Source organism: Thunnus maccoyii, chromosome 4, assembly GCF_910596095.1.
Source record: "Thunnus maccoyii chromosome 4, fThuMac1.1, whole genome shotgun sequence".
In the NCBI taxonomy this organism is placed as follows: Eukaryota; Metazoa; Chordata; class Actinopteri; order Scombriformes; family Scombridae; genus Thunnus; species Thunnus maccoyii.
The window spans coordinates 3,916,310-3,936,102 of NC_056536.1; the positions used below are offsets into that span (position 1 = coordinate 3,916,310).

At 40.4% G+C, this 19,793-nt stretch overlaps 1 protein-coding gene across 1 annotated transcript in view; it reads right to left on the bottom strand.

The window, feature by feature from the left end:
* ntsr1 (neurotensin receptor 1 (high affinity)) overlaps nucleotides 1-19,793 on the bottom strand; it is a 98,110-nt gene that overhangs the window by 16,622 nt on the left and 61,695 nt on the right. The window contains exon 2 of the mRNA XM_042409513.1: nucleotides 17,445-17,646. Within this exon, the coding sequence (XP_042265447.1) occupies nucleotides 17,445-17,646 (202 nt within the window). The remainder of the gene's footprint in view (nucleotides 1-17,444; nucleotides 17,647-19,793) is intronic.

Consider the following 19,793-nt stretch of genomic DNA (forward strand, 5'->3'; position numbering starts at 1 on the left):
ATTTGTAAGGAACATGCATTTGTGGGATGAGTAGCAGAGCTGAGTATGTAGGTTGGGCCCATGAAAAATTGCCAAATCTTCTCTGCCAATGCCAAACAGCTTATTTTGCTGTGGCTATTGACTCTTGTTTTGAGCTTCTGGCCCAATCAGGTGCCAATCAGGCACTTCCATTCAATAAGTTATAATATCTTGAAATCAGTATGAATCCATTGATTGTCCAAATCCCCTCATCACCTAGTAGTATCTAATCTGCATCACTCTCTTCCACCGTGAAAACAATGGAGTCCTCTTTCGCAAATACATATATTAAAATTCCTTCACAGCACCCAATCTGTATCTTCGATAAGTTGTACAAGTGTCCAAGGTGTGAATGTGATAAAAATAATGTTAACCAATTATTTTAATATTAAAAGCAATATTATTAAGACCAAAACAGCATGAGTTCTCTGAATAAGTACATAAATACATGAATCAAATCCCTCATGTATTGTATGTATTGGATTGTATCTTTGGCAGTATATGTAACTGAAATGTAACCACTGCAAGATAAATTAGTCCAAGGTTCTTGCTGTGGAAAAGGGATCTTCCAAAAATTTTTATTTCATGTAGAGTCAGCAATCTTCCAAACTATGACTATTCATCATCACTGTTACAAGCTCAAAATTAATTAAGACAGAGGTTTTAACCCTGTAAAGCCCAAATATAGAAAAAAAATGAGCATTTTTTTCACCTTTCAGATGTTGCAAGAGGTCTCTGATGCAGAAATTAAAGGGTTTTTTCTTTTTTTTCACATTTTAGTACGTTTTTCAGGAAATGTAATATTGCAACATTGGCCCTAGTTGGGACCAGAATTTCTGTATTTGTACTCACATTCTCTGAACAAATATATACAGAAGAACTAAAGGTTAATTTGCAGGTTTGACTTCTTACTTAGCCCCATAACAGTATACATCATGAATAATAATCACACAACAGTCATATTTTTTATGAATAGTCATTTCATTAATGAAAAAAACAGGATAAATTTGTATTTACAAAACTGAATTTCATCTTCGTCCCAGTGCTCAGCCATGTTCATTTGCAGTGATAGTTCCAAAGACACTTCTTTTCCTCTGAAAAGTAAAGACGAACATCACACTTGCTGCATAACATGTTGGTGTATCCTTTATTGCAGTGTCTGTAGCATCCTCTCTTCATCTTCACTGGGAAATTTTTCAGCCAACGATACCTGTCACAAGGCATGGTGTGTTTGTTTGGTTGGGGCTCGATGTCCACATAATCAAACCTAACCCTAACCCTAATCCGATTTACACATTCCGCTAAATTCATACAATACTATCGGACTAGCCTATCATGCTCTCTACTTATCATACTTAAAGGAATACTTGCATCCCCCCAGAACACTTATATCCCCACATCAGGACGATTTTCACCTGTCCTCAAACAATGCAACAACCATCCCTCAAAACTTTCAGAACATTCAGAACCTGTTCCTAATTAATGCAACAGGCACCTATTTGGGCAAACAAACAAAGCCCAGAAAAAAGCCCAAGATCACTTAAATGTATTTTTAACTGATAAGATACAGATATAGTTTCTGCTACAGATAGAGTTTCAAATACTGCGACCAGAAACAGTTAATTCATTTCTTCAATTCTTGTCTAAACTCAAAAATTTAACAGAGAAAACAAATTTAGAACTTAGTTATAGTGAATCATCAAAGACATTATATTTCTGTCAGTATTTTTTTTTCCATATGTGAACATATAGAAGCGCAATGTCCCCATGTAATGTGTAAGGTGCACACACTATTTTGACTACCAAGCTCACCCAGAGTTGTAGAATTGCAACACAGACATAACAAGCTCAAAATCAAATTTGATGAATGTACTGCACAATAACTAAGTATCTACATGTTCTAGACATTGTAATAATCACAAAAAAAAATTAAGGAATTTTACTTACTTCTCTCTTGACACATCCAGTCCAATAAAACAAGGAGATGAGCTTTACAGAAAGTTTGCAGGTAGCATGAGTTCATGGCCAGATGGCCGGACCTATTTACACATTTACTATAATAGCATTGCAAGGATAAACAATAGAAATGACTAGGTAAATGTGGTCTTTAAAAAAACATTTACAGATTTTTTTTAGGATAGCTAAAAGTGATTGTTGTAATTTTGCAACTGTAGGCCTTACAGGGTAAAATAATCAACTGCCTCTTAGCCACAGGCTTGAAAGCCTCTAGCCATGAAGCACATACCCAAAGGCAATTCATGATGTCATTAAAACCTTAGGATATCCTACATAACTGTATACTAAGTATAATGTTTAACTTGTTCAACATCTTAGTTAAACATGTTAGCATGCTTATATTTGCTAACTAGCAGTAAAAACAATCTAGCTCTGAGGCTGATAAGAGGGTTCTCTGCAGGTATTTAGTCATAAACCAAAGTTTTGGACAAATTAAACTTTTGAGCTGAAGATGGTGCTAGATGAAAAGTTAAGGGATCACAAAAGTTATTACACTTCATCCAGAGGGGACATGAATGTCTGTGAAATAGCATCCATCCAATAGTTGTCAAGAAATTTCACTCAAAACCACAAATGTCAGCCTTATGGTGGCGCTAGTGGAAAAGTCTGAGGATCACTGAAGTCGTTACGATACATTTTCTGCGAACCATGAATGCCAATCCTTCCAAAAGTTGTCAAGAGATTTCACTGAAAGCCAACAGTGTCAACCTACTGATGGTACTAGAGGTAATGACAGTGGTTCGCCAAAGTAAATAAAATCCATCTTTCTGGCACCATGGATATCTCAACCACATTTCATGGCAATCCAGCCAATACCTGGGATATTTCAATCTAGACAAAAGTGGTGGACAAACCAACTGACTGATCGACATTGCTAGAGCCACAGTGATAACACATCCAAAAAAGCCAACTGATCGAGACTGGGAAAAGCTTGAGATTATACATTAAAAACATCTTGAGACTGGATTTTGGACTGAGAACAAACTAGGTTACTACACCACCAATATCAGTCTCACAAAACATTCATTTTACCACATTCAACTCAAGTTTAGTTTAAAGTTGTTCCATACAATATGCTTGTCATTGCCATGGAATGAGGTTCAAGTCATAAATATCACACAAATTCACACAATAAAGTGGTGATACACTCATTTATCCTCTTTGTATCAAATGTAGTTCATGATAGTAATGGCTAGTGTCATGATTTGTTGCTTCTACTTTCCTAGTTTAACCCCTATAAATTTAACAGACTCTAAACTTTACTGTTTAACTCCACTTGTTTATAGTTATTTGCATTTGGCATAAAAAAGTTACAATGAAACCTTCATTGATTTTGTATACACATTGATTCATATGTAACACCCATTAACACCCACATTTGACAGATATTCATTCAAATATCATGCTGGAGTTATTGTTGTACTTTTGACCAAAAGTCCAGAGGGTGGCGGTAAGCGCCTTCAGAATGAGCCTGTTGTCAGTAGCGACGTGCGAGAGAAAGAAGGTGGGGGGTGGGGAGTAGGAAAGGCAGAAAAAAGGGAATGGAGTCCAGTGTGTGTACAATCAAGCATGGAGAGGAAAAGAGTGAAAAAGTTCTTAATACTTGTTGAAGTTCAGTGCTAGTCCAGAAGAGACTTACCTTGTTCCGGGATATTACTGATTACCAGAGAATGAAATAGGATCACTATTAGACATGTTTTTGATGACAGTTCTTTGGTGAGTGTGTTTTCCTTTCAGTGCTAGCTTAAAAATTGATGTTAGCTCATGCTCACTTTATGACTGTGGATGGAAAAAAAAAACTATCAGAGAAAGACAGAAGCACTGTAAAGATTTGTGATTTTTGATCTGTGTGTTTTCTGAGAAGTGATATTAGATGTTATTATTCCTAGATATTATTGCTGGCAGAAATTGTTGCCTTGGGAATTTTATTTTCCATTTATTTGTATTAACAAAAGAACTGAAGAGTAGACAATTTAATTTCCTTTATTTATTTATTTTTTGGTTTAATATTTTGAGGAGCTCCGAAAAAGGGATACATTTAAATTGGTGTACTGTTTTATTTTAAAGGGGTATATATATTTTTATTTTATTATTAGTGGCCAAATCTAAGTAATATGTGAAAGGTAAACCTTGGTTTATATTTTTTCCTTATGTGGAATAAATTCATTCTTTCTATTTTCACTAAGTTGAATTGGTGTCTTACTTATCATTCTCCTTGAAGGGCCTATACATAAGATATTGGTGTAACTATTTATTTGGCACTTAGGTTAATTCATAACAAGTAGAGGTTACACTACCAACATCTTAAAATAACCCTGACGTCATCTCTAGAATTCAAACAAAAAAAATCCAGTTTAAAATCAAACCTTTCTAGCCCGTGCAACAATTTTTAGACAGTATACTGCAGAAAATTAAAATGTATGCCTCTATTGTCACCACAGGGCTATTTTGAGAAACTACTGTAAGAACATCTTAGTTCACTTAGATTTGCTATTTTGGTGCCAGCTCCAAACTTAGACATCCCAGGAAGCTTGTCTTGTACAACGTTGAAAGGGTTACTTATCACTGCATGATAGGCCAACTACACAACAGAGAGCTAACAGATACTTGAGTGTCAATTTGTATGCCTGTCAGGTGAGATTACATCAGGGTCTCACATGTTTCCTCTTCTTGTCTCACGATTTTGTGGTAAGACACTCTACAGGTAGTGAAGTACAGCTTAGGCATTCATCAAGTGACAGTGAGTTCAGTCAAGAAAAACTCAACCAACGATGTTGCCAACACTTAGCAGTTATTGTTTTCTATTCCCTGGTGGACATACTAATATGTAGTGTTTGCTGAAGTGTGTGTGTGTGTGTGTGTGTGCACTACACTCATGAAGTCCATCAAAAGCTCAGTGGCAGACTGGGATCTCATTTGTCTAGAGTCTATTCCCACAGGCAGCTCCATCCTCGGCTCTGTATGTAAGTATATTATTTTGTGGGTAAAAAAATTACAAGTTGTTATATAAGCATACGCATATAAAAGAATTAGTTATAATCAAAGCTGTCCCAACAAATTAAGCTGGTCTCTTGCCTCAACAAAAGTAATTCATTATAAAGTGGGAAAGATCTGTTATACCATGGCCACAAAAAATTCTCAATTCTGACTGGCTCCAAGGTGTGGATTAACTTTTAATAACTGTACAGTATAACTGGACACCTTTGACATAGGTGGGTTTTTTCAGTTTGTGCGCCGGTACTAAACTGTAGGTAACTATAGCTTTAGCATGGTTTAGCCCAAGGGCTTCAGCTAGTAGCTGGCTATTTAACACGAACAACTCTGGATTAAACAAATACCAGAATGGAGGAATTTAACATTTGGTGAACATACAACTTTTGAAGAATGGGACATTGCTTATGGAATGGAAAGCATCAAGTCCAAGAAGAGATTGCACAAAGAACTACTGGAGGAAGCTCTCAGTAAAATACAGGACAATAAACCTGAGAAGAACCCAAAAAGTTTGCAAAACAAATTGGGAAGTTGAGATGTCAATGGATTTCCTTGTATGAAAAGGGGAAAAAACACCTGCAATACCTGCAATCATACAGCACGCTGCTCTCATTTAAATACTGACAGAATTTACTTTTATTCCTCCGTCCAGGCTTCAAAACTGGGGAGACAGTACACCCTGGCAAGCCTGACAAACCTCGCTGTTTTACACTTAATTACCAACACCAGTCTCCACACATCGAATTCAGTTTTTAGTCGATAGTCAAATGCTATAGAAAAAGAGCCAAATATGTAAATGCTCAAACATCCTCCTGTTTCTGAGCCTGACCTTAAACTTAATAGAAACTCTCCTGTGCTGTCACCTAATACAGCTGAAAGTCCTGCCTGAGTGGTGTGTTTGGCCTGTAGAGATAGTGAGAGGGAGAGGGAAATCTGTCCCGTTTGTCTTGAATATGTGATGCTGTCATATAATCTTGAACAAAGAACCATAAAGATCCAAATGATCCACACAAGGCAAATGTGTGGGGTTTTTTGTTTGCAAATGGGGGGAGTATGTGGGGGGGGGGGGGGGGGGGGGTCATCACTGCAAAAGTAGCCTTAGAGTTATTAGGCCCAGTCTGTGCAGGGAATAAGAGCATTTTGTTGTCTCAAAATGGCAAGCACTTAGGCTGTTAAGACTTTTGTATTTCTTGTTTAAAGTGTTGCCATCTTAGTAAAAGAAATAAATAATCGATCATTACTAAAACCACAAAAAAGCATACAACCTTTACTGCTCTGGGTACTGACTGAATCAGGAATCAGAATCAATCATAAAGCCTCCCTTTAAAAACCTTAGTGCAACTACATATAGAATGTGTTGTTCACTTGTTTGGTTTCACAGTCTACAGCCACTATCTATTCAATAAAGAAACACCTATTCCGCTGATTCCATCTGGTGTGTGCTAAAATACATAAATGCTCCTTTAAGACATGTAACTGCACTGATGTTTAGTATTTAAAAGGGCCCAGTTTGAGAAGTACAAGAGTCTCATCTCTGACTGATTTCTGTGTTCAGGGCTAGTATGAATAATGCATTGACTCTGGACTTTTTCCAGAATAAGGTAAACCTTCATGGAGAAGAATACATTTTTTGGCATGCATGTGTCGTTGTGCATTCATATACTTTATAAGAATCAATCAAAACTCTTGCACAGTGGCTGAGCAAGTACTATACCAGACTAGATGACTACAGATTTGTGGTGAAAAAAGGAGCTGCAAGGGCCTGTGGGGTAGCTATTTTCTTGAAATCTGTGGCTATTTCTAAAAACAATGACTCATTGTGGACAACTTTAATTAATGTTGGTTAGATATGTGGTTTTATAGTGATAGATGTTAAATTGCTAAATGATGAAACAGCTGGACAAAGACTGGCTGATGATGACAAACTGGGTTTTGAATTGGGACCCAAACACACATGTAGGGGAGCAAGTCTAATTAAGTTTAAGAAGGACAGAGATACATCGAGACATCGAGAGGAGAGTTGGGAGAGGAAATGCTAAGAACTTAATCTGTGCCCCATTCTGGACCATGTCCCAGTTTACTTTCATAATTGATGAGTACAGGACATGAGGCACATTACAGTGAAGACTATTCTGTCTCTGTGTGATAAAAATGGCAATCACAGGCAGAGTAATATTAGAAATCATGTAAAATCCTTTTTTCCATAATTAAAATTGCCTGGCATTATAAAACCAATTGGATTGTCGCTAAAGTGCAACGCTACTCATCACGCATCAGGGCAGATCTCAGTAAAAACTGCTGTAACTGGAAGTATTAGAAACAAAACTGGACCCATCTGGCCACTAAATTCTATCTGTAATATGATGACATAGGTCAGACCAATGAGAGTGGAATCATTATAGAAAGACATTAGAGTATGGCTCAGGCCGCAAAGTTCTGTCCAGATCATCTGACCCAAGTCAGAGAGAGTAGTTACTGAGCTCAACCCAAACCCGACTGGCATTCTGTTTTCTGTCTGAACCCAAGCCGAGTCTGATGCAGTTAATGTAAGCTGAAGCATTGAGTTTGTGTTGCCCTGTCATGCAATTGTTGTTACCATGGTTCTATCTCACACAGGGTCTGCCCTCTACTGGACTCTATGGATAATACTCTTTTCTAATTACACACATGCACATGCACACTCGCACATTATTTAAGCAGAGCCCCATTGCTGCTCACTATCCTCTTTTCTTCAGCGACCTGTCATCTGCCACTCTTGCCTTCTTCAAACCAGAGAAGAGACAAGGTGCATTGCTGTAACGCCACGACAAGGAGAAGAGCTTGCAGGGAGGGCAGAGCACTGTCAGCCCCTGCTGCTTCAGCCATCTCCCACAACACCTCAACAGAGACAACACAGCACCAGCCCACCCGTGACCACAGAGCACGGTGGGCTGGTGAAACAGACTGTCTCGATTATTCCCGCTCATGACAGACAGAAGGGGTTACTACCTTACTGGTTCTCAAAAAGACGAGAGGATTCAGACCCATTTTGGATATCCACATTCTAAACCAATGCATTGCCAGAAAGATGTTCTGCATGCTGGCCATTGCTGGAACCATGCTGGTTCAACTAGGCGACAGGTTCACCATCATCAACCTGAAAGTTGCTTATTTTCACGTTGAGGTGGCATCAAACACAGGAAATTCCTGCGTTTTGCCTTCCAGGGGATGGCCTACAAGTACAACAGGCTACTGTTTGGCTACTTCCTGGCTATCCCCATGTTCAACAAATGTGTGGACATGGTGCTGCAACCGCTGCATGACTGGGGCATGAGGGTCTTCTTCTACTTAGACAACCTCATTGTCATGGCCAGGTCCAGAGAATGAGCCATTTTCTGCACAGCCAGCCTGGTGCTGCACCTAACCTGGTTAGGTTTTGCCATCAACTGGAAGAGGACTGGCCACACCAGCAGGCGCAGTATCTAGGGGTCGTGCTCGACTCAGTCAGGCTGCAGGCTGTTCTGTTGGAACCCAGACAGATAGCCCTGCAGCAGGCAGTCCTCAGACTTTGGCAGGGAGTGGCAGTGACAGCTTTGACTGTCATGCAGGCACTGGGGCTCATGGCGGCGGGCCATTCCATCACAAGTAACACTTGGTGAACATTCTGTCATCAGTGCAGGAGGACCTGCATTATTGGTGGTCCCCACAGTATCTATTGGCAGGAATACCGCTGGGTCAAGTGACCTCCTACATAGCGGTGTTCACATAAGCATCCCTAATGGGAAGGAGGGGCACCTGTCTGGGGAGAATGATAGGTGGTATGTGGCCTTCAGGGAAAAACCGACACATCAACCTCCACCAAACTTCAAGTGGTGCTCCTGATTCTCCAACACTGGCCTATATCAACAAGCAGGGCGGAGTCTGATCCACAGCCCTGTTGGTGTGGACCTTAGAACACCTCCTGTCTCTGAGAGCCCTCCACATTCCGGGTCTGGAGAATAGGGGTGCTGACATCATGTTGAGAGGTAGCTCTCTGGCAGATGAGTGGGTGCTGGACCCCAAGGTGGTGCAGCAGATTTGGAACCAGTTCGAGAGAGCAGAAGTGGACCTGTTTGCCAGTCGGAACAACACCCACTGCCCACTCTGGTTCTCCCTGACACTGCAAGACGATCCACCCTTGGGGTTAATATGTTTGCACACATGCCATGGCCAAGGAGGCTGCTTTATGCCTTTCCCCCTTTTCATCTCATTCCCCCACTGCTTGTTGGCAGCGCAGCCCTGGTCCATCCCCAAAATGTGCACAGGTGGTGCAGACCATCCAGGCGGCAAGAGCAGGATCCACCATTGCTTTCTACAAGGCAAAGTGGTTGGGATTCCAACATTGGCGCAAGGAAAGGAGACTTGACCCCCTGACATATGCAGTGGGAGAGGTTCTTTCCTTTCTATAGTATCTGGTGGAAAAGGGGCTGTCTCACGGCAATGTTAAAGTGTATCCAGCAGCTGTTTCCACCTGTCATGAGGGTTTTGGCAACAAACCTGTCTTTGACCAACCCCTCATGAAATATTTCTTGCAGGGGGTTAGAAGACAACAGCCAATGATGCATGTCTCTGCCCCCCAGCAGGAATTGCTCAATGCCTTAGTGAGTGATAAAGTTAAGAGCCTCTAGAGTGCTCCTCTCTGAAGGCATTCTCATTCAAGACAGCTTTGCTGCTTGCACTGACTTCAGCTAAGAGAATGAGCAAACTGTACACCCTTTTGGTTCACCCCAGCTGTTTGTTGCTTCATGGTGACCACAGCAGTACTACTCTCAGACCAAACCCCTCCTTTGTTCCTAAGAACATAAGGAGCTAATTTAGGTTGAGAACTATTCTGATAGAGGCATTTTGTCCTCCACCCCATGGGAGCCAGGGAGGCCAAACTGCACCTCTTATGTCCATATGATCAATCTGTCTTTAGTAACAGGCTATGTACCAAAGTCCTTTAAAGTAGCTGTAATTAAACCTCTTCTTAAGAAGCCTACTCTCGATTCAGGCATCTTAGCCAACTTATAGACCTATATCTAACCTTCCATTTCTCACCTCAACAGAGACAACACAGCACCAGCCCACCCGTGACCACAGAGCAGCCCAAGTTGCAGCGAGGAGCACAGACAGACACCTGCTGAAGCTGGCTTATACTAAGTCAGCGGCACTGAAATGACTGTCAGCGGAAGGGAGTGTCACATCGGCGTGGACCCACCCCCCCGGATGGGTCAGCGGAGTTCACTGCCTCCTCCACCACCCCCTCCTACCGCTGTTCAAGTTGTGTGTTTAATTTTGAAAATCTTGAAAATGTTTTAAAAATATTACATTTTACAAAGAGCACAATTCTCCACTCTCCACTCTTCCACTTCTCTGGTCCTCTGTGACGCTGGGATGGTAGCCTGCTTCATCCAGTCACAGAGGCTGCGTAATCAAGAAAGCACTTGCTCTGCTGGTGCCCCTGCCTCTCTTCTCTCTGTCAAAGAAACAGATGGCAAGCGGCCTTATTCAGCTGCAGACAGCACTAGATGAAAAAAGCCCAGCCCTGACTGCATCAATGAACACTATGTTAGGCACAATGTGGTGAGAAAAAACAAATCACACATCCTGCCTGACATTGCAACACTCAAAAGCAAATCTGTGTCTCACTGCGCTCGCTGGTACTGTTATTTCTCAGACCAGCCAGCACAGTGCGTTTCCCTGGGAAATGATGATGCGGCGAGAGGCATTCCTCACACAGGAATAATGCCTCGCACCTACATGCTGACCAGTGCGAGGAAGCTTCTTGTCTGCTTAGTGTCTCCAGCTGTTCGTGCCCTGCTTGGGACCAGCATATACAGCTCACCACTTAGGGTTACGTTAGTGCAGCCCGCGGTGTTACTTCTTCTTTAGAGAGTAATACCCGGGGCTCACTCATGGACCAAGGAGAGGAGACACCAAGTCTGCTCCGCTCCCCTCTGGCTATTTCTATGGGAAATACGGAGGGTGACAGACACAAAAGCTGATACTGTGTTGAGGCAGCTGACAGTGATGCGTTCACAGACCGCTCGGTCAGCTTGGTCCTTTTGATACTGGCCCCCCATGGGCCAGTCTTCTAATTATGGAAGGTTTAGCAGTGGACAGGGCCGAATCAGAATATCACAGCTTCCTGGCTGCTGCCCCCAGCTGACCACCTGTCCTCTGACACAGTGTCACGAAGAATGGCATCTAGGAGATAAATCTATCCTCCTGAGAGGAGATAGATTTTCTCTCAGAAGAGATCCGTGACCTGTTATTGAAACAGACTGTCTCGATCATTCCCGCTCATGACAGACAGAAGGGGTTTTACTCGGTGTACTTCCTGGTTCCCAAAAAGACGAGAGGATTCAGACCCATTTTGGATCTCCACATTCTAAACCAATGCATCGCCAGAAAGATGTTCTGCATGCTGACCATCAGAAGATTGCTGGAACTGGTTCAACTAGGCAACGGGTTCACCTTCATCAACCTGAAAGATGCTTATTTTCACGTTGGTTTAGTATAGTTTTTTATAGTTTATTTGAGGATTTTCAGTCAGGATTTAGAGTGCATCCTAGCACAGTGACAGCACTGGTTAAAGTTACAAATGATCTCTTAACTGCATCGGACAGGGGACTTATCTCTGTGCTTGTCCTGTTAGATCTTAGTGCCGCATTCAACACAATTGATCATCAAATCCTATTACAGAGACTGGAAAATTTAATTGGCAACAAAGGAACTGCATTAAGCTGGTATTTCTCGGATCAATTTCAGTTTGTACATGTTAATGATGAATCCTCCAGGAAGGCAAAAGTTAGACACAGAGTTCCACAAGGTTCTGTACTTGGACCAATACTATTCACCTTGTATATGCTTTGGGTAATATTATTCAGAAACTCTCCATCAATTTTCATGGCCATGCAGATGACACCCAAATATATTTATCAATGAAGTCAGATGAGACCGATCAGTTAACTGAACTCCAAGCATGCCTTAAGGACATTAAGACCTGGATGACCTACAATTTTCTGCTACTTAACTCATACAAAACTGAAGTCATTGTGCTTGGTCCTAAACACCTTAGAAATACATTATCTAATGATATAGCTACTCTAGATGGCATTACCTTGGCCTCCAGCACCACTGTAAGGAATCTGGGAGTTATTTTTGATCAGGATATGCTCCCACATAAAACAAAATTCAAGGACTACTTTTTTTCACTTAGGTAATATTGCAAAAATCAGGCACATACTGTCTCAAAAAGATGCAGAAAAAATCCATGCATTTGTTACTTCTAGGCTGGATTATTGCAATACCTTATCATCAGGCTGCCCTAACAAGCCTCTAAACACTCTCCAGCTGGTCCAGAATGCAGCTGCACGTATACTGACTAAAACTAGAGAGATCATATTTCTCCCATTTTAGGTTCACTGCATTGCCTTCCTGTAAAATCCAGAGTTGAATTTAAAATCCTTCTCCTCACCTACAAAGCTCTTAATGGTCTAGCACCATCATATCTTAAAGAGCTCATAGTACCCTATTACCCCACTAGAACACTGCGCTCTTAGAATTCAGGCTTACTGGTGTTTCCTACAGTCTCCAAAATTAGAATGGAAGGCAGAGCCTTCAGCTATCAGGCTCCTCTCTTGTGGAACCATCCTCCAGATTCGATCCAGGGTGCAGACACCCTTTCTATGTTTAAGAGTAGGCTTAAAACTTTCCTTTTTGATAAAGCTTATAGTTAGGGACGACCAGGCTCACCTTGGATCAGCCCTTAGTTATGCTACTATAGGCCTAGACTGCCAGGGGACTTCCCTTGATGCACTGAGCTCCTCTCTCCTCCTCTCCATCTGTATGTATTCATATACCATTACTGCATGTTCATAACTTGACTTCTTCCCCGGAGTTCTTTGTGCTTTGTCATCCGCAGGAAACCCCAAGGAACAAGCTCTAGCCCGTGGCCATGGGGACATCCTTCTCCAGCTGTTACTGCTGTTTGCTGTTGCTAGTTATGTATCTATTGTTGTTGTTGTTCTGCTTCTCTGTGCCCACTAACCTTTCTTTCTCTCTCAACCCAACCGGTCAAAGCAGATGGCCGCCCACCTAGAGCCAGGTTCTGCTTGAGGTTTCTTCATGTTAAAGGGGAGTTTTTCCTTACTGCTGTTGAATTGAATTGAACATATACATAATAAATCAGCATTTTAAATCATAGCATCGGTTGTTTGGGCTTATGATGATTACCAGCTGCTTACCCACATTTGATTTACTGATACATCACTGACTAGATAATAGTGATGAATATAATGGTTTTGGTGGCGCATTTGCTCAGTTGGAGTGAGTTAAGTGCAGATCACTGAAAGTTTGTTGGAGTAACTAAGTTGATTTATAAAGGTCTTATTTTTAAAGTGTGCGCACATGCGTTAATTTGTGTGAAAATATGCTGACTGACTGTGTTGTCTGCTTTTCCTGCCACATGGCTGAAAAGCTGTGGACTCAAGAGCATACACAAAACGGAATTGGAGCGTAGAAAGTGGATTTGTGTGCAGGGCCCAAAATAAATCTGCGCAAATCTTTCGTGTTGTGTTCAACTTTGGTGAATGTTGAAGCCCAAATTTGTGCCATTGTTCATTAACAAAATGTTTTGACAATGCTCACCTTTGAGGGAACAGAAAACTTGGGAGTCTGAAACAAACGCTATTGTAGCTTATTAGCTTTGTTGCACCATCAGTTGTTTTATTTAACCCTCCTATGTTGGAGTATAAAACCAATTAAAATGCATGTTTGGCAGACAGTTATGAGACAGGGGTCAAAAGTATAAATACCAGATGTCTCTTGAATGAACTGTGTGAACTTTTTGTCCAGTTAGTGACTAAGCAAACTAGCTAGTCAGCTAGCAAGCAGATGTATTGTGCTGGTGTGACAGGGCCTTTATGCATTTATTTATTTTATTACATTTGACATCAAAGCATTGTCAAATACCAAATTGCTTATATCTACAGAAAAAATTGATCTAGATTTATGTTTTACCCAACTAGAGCACAATTAAACTGAGTTAGCTAGCATGTACTTTGCAAAAATACACTGCTGATTTTCGATGTGTCATTTTGATGATGTAACCACAATGATGTAACCAGTGCTTTACAGTTAGCAATAGGCAGGCAGTCAGGCAAGCAGACACACTGAATATTAACATCAGGAATATCAAAATTAGGAGGCTTTTAGGTAGGGAAAAAATCTGTTTTTTTCTTCTTAAATGTGAGGATTTGCTGCTTTTCTTAATATATCAATGAAAATTAAATATCTTTTAGACTGACTAACAAAACGAGCCATTTGAAGACAGTGTATTTTTTTATAGAATCAAATAATGATCATTAATATTTTGAGCTTGTGAAATGCTCTGTGAATGTGTAATAAAGTTTTGCAGCTGTACAAATATTTTGTGTATGTGTGAAAAAGTTTTGTACACACATATAATGTAAATGGACTGTACTTGTATAGTGCCTTTCTAGTCTTCCGACCACTCAAAGCGCTTTTTACACCATGAATCACATTCACCCATATTCATACGCCGAATGGTACAGGGGCTACCATGCAAGGTCCCAACCTGCCCATCAGAGGAAATCTAATCATTCACACACAATCACACACTGATGGCACGGCCATGAGGAGCAATTTGCGGTGTCTTGCCCAAGGACACATCGACATGTGGACTGGAGGAGCCGGGAATCTAGCTGTAGATATATTTTGTGTATGTGTAATTAAAATTTGTGCAGGAATATTTTCAACAGTGAGGTTTCACAAAGTCAAAAGTGAGAGACACACACACAAATTTCCTACTTTAGTATGTGACACTTAAGTTACAACTACAAACTGCAAGTTATGAGTATGAATTTTGACCCTGTTTTTACAGCTGAATCCAACTAGTCAAACATAGAGTCAATCTGTTCAATCAGAGGGTGATGGTTCCATTGCCTTCATCCCCCTGCAGGTCTTGAAAGATGGACGACAGCACCCTCTCTCAGGTGGGTTTAATTTTATTTGAGGATTCTGTAGATATTAATGGTAAGTATTTAATGTGTTGTGTATTTAGCTTGCCGTTAGTTCATTGTTATTGTAAGGTAACGTAATTTTCCAAAAGTTCAGGAAGGATGCTGTATGTACCCGGATGTCTGAGCAGGTGCTCACTAACAGCTGTGTGTGTTTACAACAGAGAGCAGGACTCCCCATCAAGGCTGAGACTCTGCTGCTGCTGCTATACAAGAACAGTCCATTTACCATTTAAATCGCCCCCCATATAGCTGTTTATCTGTGACTTGTAATCCAAACTTCTGGGTATATTTATTCTTGAGCCAAATAAATTCTTACAACTCTAAAAAGTCATAATTCATTTTGTTTAGCTTCTTTAAGACTGCATGTCATGATTAACTGTTAATTAATTTGTCCATGCCATTAGTGTAAATGAAGGTGAGGGTCTAGTAAAAATAGTTAATGGTACAATGGTGTAACAAACATGTATTTGTTTAGAAACAATTCACTCGAGTCACTTTATTGTAAAAGACGCAGTAGCAAAAGAAAAATTACATAGCAAATAAAATGTACATAAGTAACCTATTTACAGTATAAAGCATCTCAGACTATTTATAATTGACAAATTGAAATGGAAGCTACATCCTCATTCAGATGAAACTGTGCTTTCTGTGACACACTGGATATCAGATTCTCCAAAAACAGCAATTTGGGATGACAAGTGTGTGACCTGGACCAAGAGTTCCACACTGGCATGCAAATACTGTCTGTTATCCTCTGCTGTGTCTGGCAGGTCAGCTATTACCTAGGTGTAATCCCTGATCCTCTGTGCAACACTCCCTCCCGCAATATATGTGCCTCCATATACAGCAATGTTGAAATTGTCTCTAGTCATTGGTTGTAGCACTTCCTCTCCACAGCTGTCTGTATATCCCTGCATTTCTGGCCAACACCCTGTGCACCATTTTCCACAGCCCCTATTTTCCTGTCCACTGCTCATACTTCCAACAGACCATCCAAGAAACCTATGCCAAGAAACAGAATAAGATTAAAATGCAAACCTATCACAGCACAGAAAATATAATCAACTTCCTGCAAATTTACTGGCTTACTGTTACCATCAATTTTACCTAAGCTAATATATATAATAGCTAATGCTAACTTTATCTTAGTAAGTAAGTCAATATGAATCTGATACTGTCTTCAAATTTAGCTCTAGCTCCTAAACAGTCTAACTCCTAAAGGAGCTAGACTCCTAAAGGAGCTAGACTGTCATAAATCCACAAAATTGTAAACACAAAGAATTGAGCTAGTGTTCATGTCTAACTACATGTCATTACGGTACATGTATCATTCTTGGTTTTCCTCCAGCCTGAAAAGTTCCTTTCCAGCGTTCATGCTACTACTTTGGAAATGCCAGCAGAAATTTGCTAACATCCTAAAGCTACATTACTGTTCTATTCTGGGTACATAAAGCAGCCTTCCTGAACTTGAAAATATGCTTTTGGACAACTGCATTGCCTTACAATAACAGTGAACTAACGGCAAGCTAAATACTGAACACATTAAATATTTACCATTAATATCCACAGTATCCTCAAGTACAATTAAACCCACTTGCGAGACCGCACTCATCCATCTTTCAAAACCTGCAGGGGGATGAATGCAACTGAACCATCTGCCTTCTGATTGGACAGATTGACTCTACGTTTGACCAGTCGCATTCAGCTGTTAAAACAGGGTCAAAATTCATACTCTTAACTTGCAGTTTGTAGTTGTAAATTCAGTGTTGCATACACAGGTAGGAAATTTGTATGTCCATCTCTCATGTAACTTCATTGTCGCACACAAAGGTTGGAAATTTGTGTGTCCATCTCTCAGACCTTGTGAAACCTGTTTCACTGTTGAAAATATTGTTGCACAAATTTTAATTACACATACACAAAATATTTCTACAGCCACAAAATATTACTGACCCTTATTTGATTCCATAATTTTTCACTATCATATGACATTTTATCAAGTTTACTTCTAGCCCCATGACACCTTGTATTAATTATGGACATGAATTTCAGTTATTCTTTTTACTGAACCAGCATCTGTGAAAATTAGTGGTATTAAATAAGTGTCTTTCTTTTTCAATAACTGGAAGATGAGCCCACAATTCATGCAAATTGTCATGGGGCTAGGAAATAAGTCTTGAGGGGTGTCAAGACGCCGCCAGTTCCAAAGCTCAGAATTTCATGTTTTGAATGAAGGCACAACATATTCTAGACAATCTGACAAACTGGTCAATTAAACAGTCCTCTCCATCTACAAAGAGGATGACGTGGGCTATAACATGCTGTGTTTGTGTATGTGTGTCTATGTTGTGGGAGTAGGGAGTGTTCACTTACGAAGAACAAGAACTCCATGGCGAAGGGACTGAGCACGGTTGGGCTCCACAGTGACATTCAGCATGGTGGGATTGCCGCCAATGATGCAGACACGGTTGTCTTGCTCTGCCTCACGGAACATTCGCAGCAGTTGATTGGCTATGACCCCGTTCAGTGCCGATATGGCCACCATGGGTACCACGAAGGACAGAAATGCGTTTACCTGTTCAGGGAGAAAAGGCAGTAGTCTGGTAAACACTGGTTAGATTGTGGAGCTAACACACAGCTGAAGGTCAGGTAAAACATATCACATCCTAAGAATGTTTTTCTAGAATGTTTGACCTAGATCAGTGGTCACAAACCTGGGTCATGAGATAACTTTGAGATGTCACAAGATTAATTACCGGGTAAAAGTTTATAAAAAATCTACACAAAATAAGAATATCAGAAAAAGAAACGTGAAAGCAGACACCTACTGTAGTGAGAGAGGGATAATGGACAGGGTGTAAAAATAGTGGTGAAAGAAAACATGTAGGGAGAGAGGAAATGAGGGGCAGCAAGGTGCAGGTGAACTGGGTGACAGTAGGACGAATCACAGGCACATACCTGAAAGAAAATTAGGGGTGCTGCATAAGAAGTTGAGTACAGCACTTTTTTTGCTTTTCAAAACCTTTTTTACAACCAGTGTAATGCAGTTCTCCTTTCATTAATTAATTTAGCAGACATGTGAAGCAATAGTTTTCAGCTCTGTCTTTGTTTTCCCTGGCAAAGGAATGATGGATTTGTGTGAATCATTTTCTTCACACTGTGTTGCCTTGCTGTTGATAGACCATAAAAGAGCGAGAATAAAGTGAGTGGTGAGGATTAATGAGCAAGAAGAATGGAACGAGAGCGGAAAGGCTAAAAGTTGAAAGAGAGAGGAGGTGCTGCTAGACATCATTTATGACAGCAGACTTCTTATTAGACCTACTGTGTGACTGTGGAGCAAGTATGCGAACAATGAGAGAGGTTGGTGAAAAGAGGAACCGTGCAGGGATGTGTGTAGTGCTCATTTGTACAGATATTTGCTTAATCAATGTAACCGTAACAGCTTTACATCTCTTCTTCCCTACAGCATTTTCTCTCCACCTACTACACACTCACACAGACACAAACGGATGCAGTGCTGTTGTTTTTCCAAGGGATAATCATGGATGAAAAATGTTAATGGCTTTAATGAACAGGCTGGCTGACTTCTGAGGGTCCCCTGCCTCCTAGACATTGATGACTGATTAAAGTTGAAAAGGAGAGCAGAAGAAAAGCAGTAAGGCAAACCCTGGCTGCAGAGTGAGACAAAACCTCAGCTTTTGGAGGGGGGGGGTTTGTGAAAAGCAGCCAAAAAACTGGCAGAGCTAATGTGGATAATTAGAATGATTGAAGGGGAAAAGGGTGACACACAAAAATAAATAAGTGAAATTAAAAGTCTGGCAAACTTTGGAGTGACTCATGCATACAGGGCTTAAAAACTAGGTGTCAGTTTGCAATACATTAAAACTAATGTGTAGTTTTACACCAGGCCTTCCAAAACTACAGAACTTAATGTTCCCTTCACTGACTGCTGCCATAGCTTCAACTGTGTACAATATATAACCTATAACCTATTTTCTAATTTACCTCCTTGTCACTGGAGATTTACGACTAACTGCTGTTGCACTTGTATTTTCTTTAGGAGAGTGAAAGTGGGTGGTGAGAACTCTGATAAGAATACCAAAATATTTTTACTTAAATGAGATGCTGTTTTTTCATTGGGAACTTGAGTTAAAAAAAACACCCTGCTATGTTTGTGGACACAGAGTTGTTGGGGCATAAGAGCTCAGCATCATGGCACTTGCTGGTAATATTAATGTTTATATGAACACACTGAGATTTGCTAAAGGTTTGTGCAGGGATGTGTATGTAGTTTTGTTGTTTTGGTTGTGTTTTTTAAATTCATTGTCCCATCTAGTTTGGTGATGTTCAGGGACATAACACAAAGGAGGAACAAACAATGAAATACCTGCATACAAGCTTATCAAAAACAGGCAAGAGGTGCAAAAATCTTTGTCTTAGATATTCACAATATAGAAATTAACAAGACAAGGTTGATGTTCCTTCAAAAATTCAAATGTTTTATATGTAAAATGCCTAAATGTTGTGATTTGCTATAATAATGATTATTATGATTACGCATGCCAGATCTGCTGGTTATATTTTGTGTTATCATCACCAGACTGTTGCAAAATAAATACAGAAACCTTTGTGCTATATGCACACCAAACTTGTTGGTTATGATTAATTATTCTGCGTGGTTTCTAATGCAAATCACCACGTTTTTAAACACAATGCAGGTAG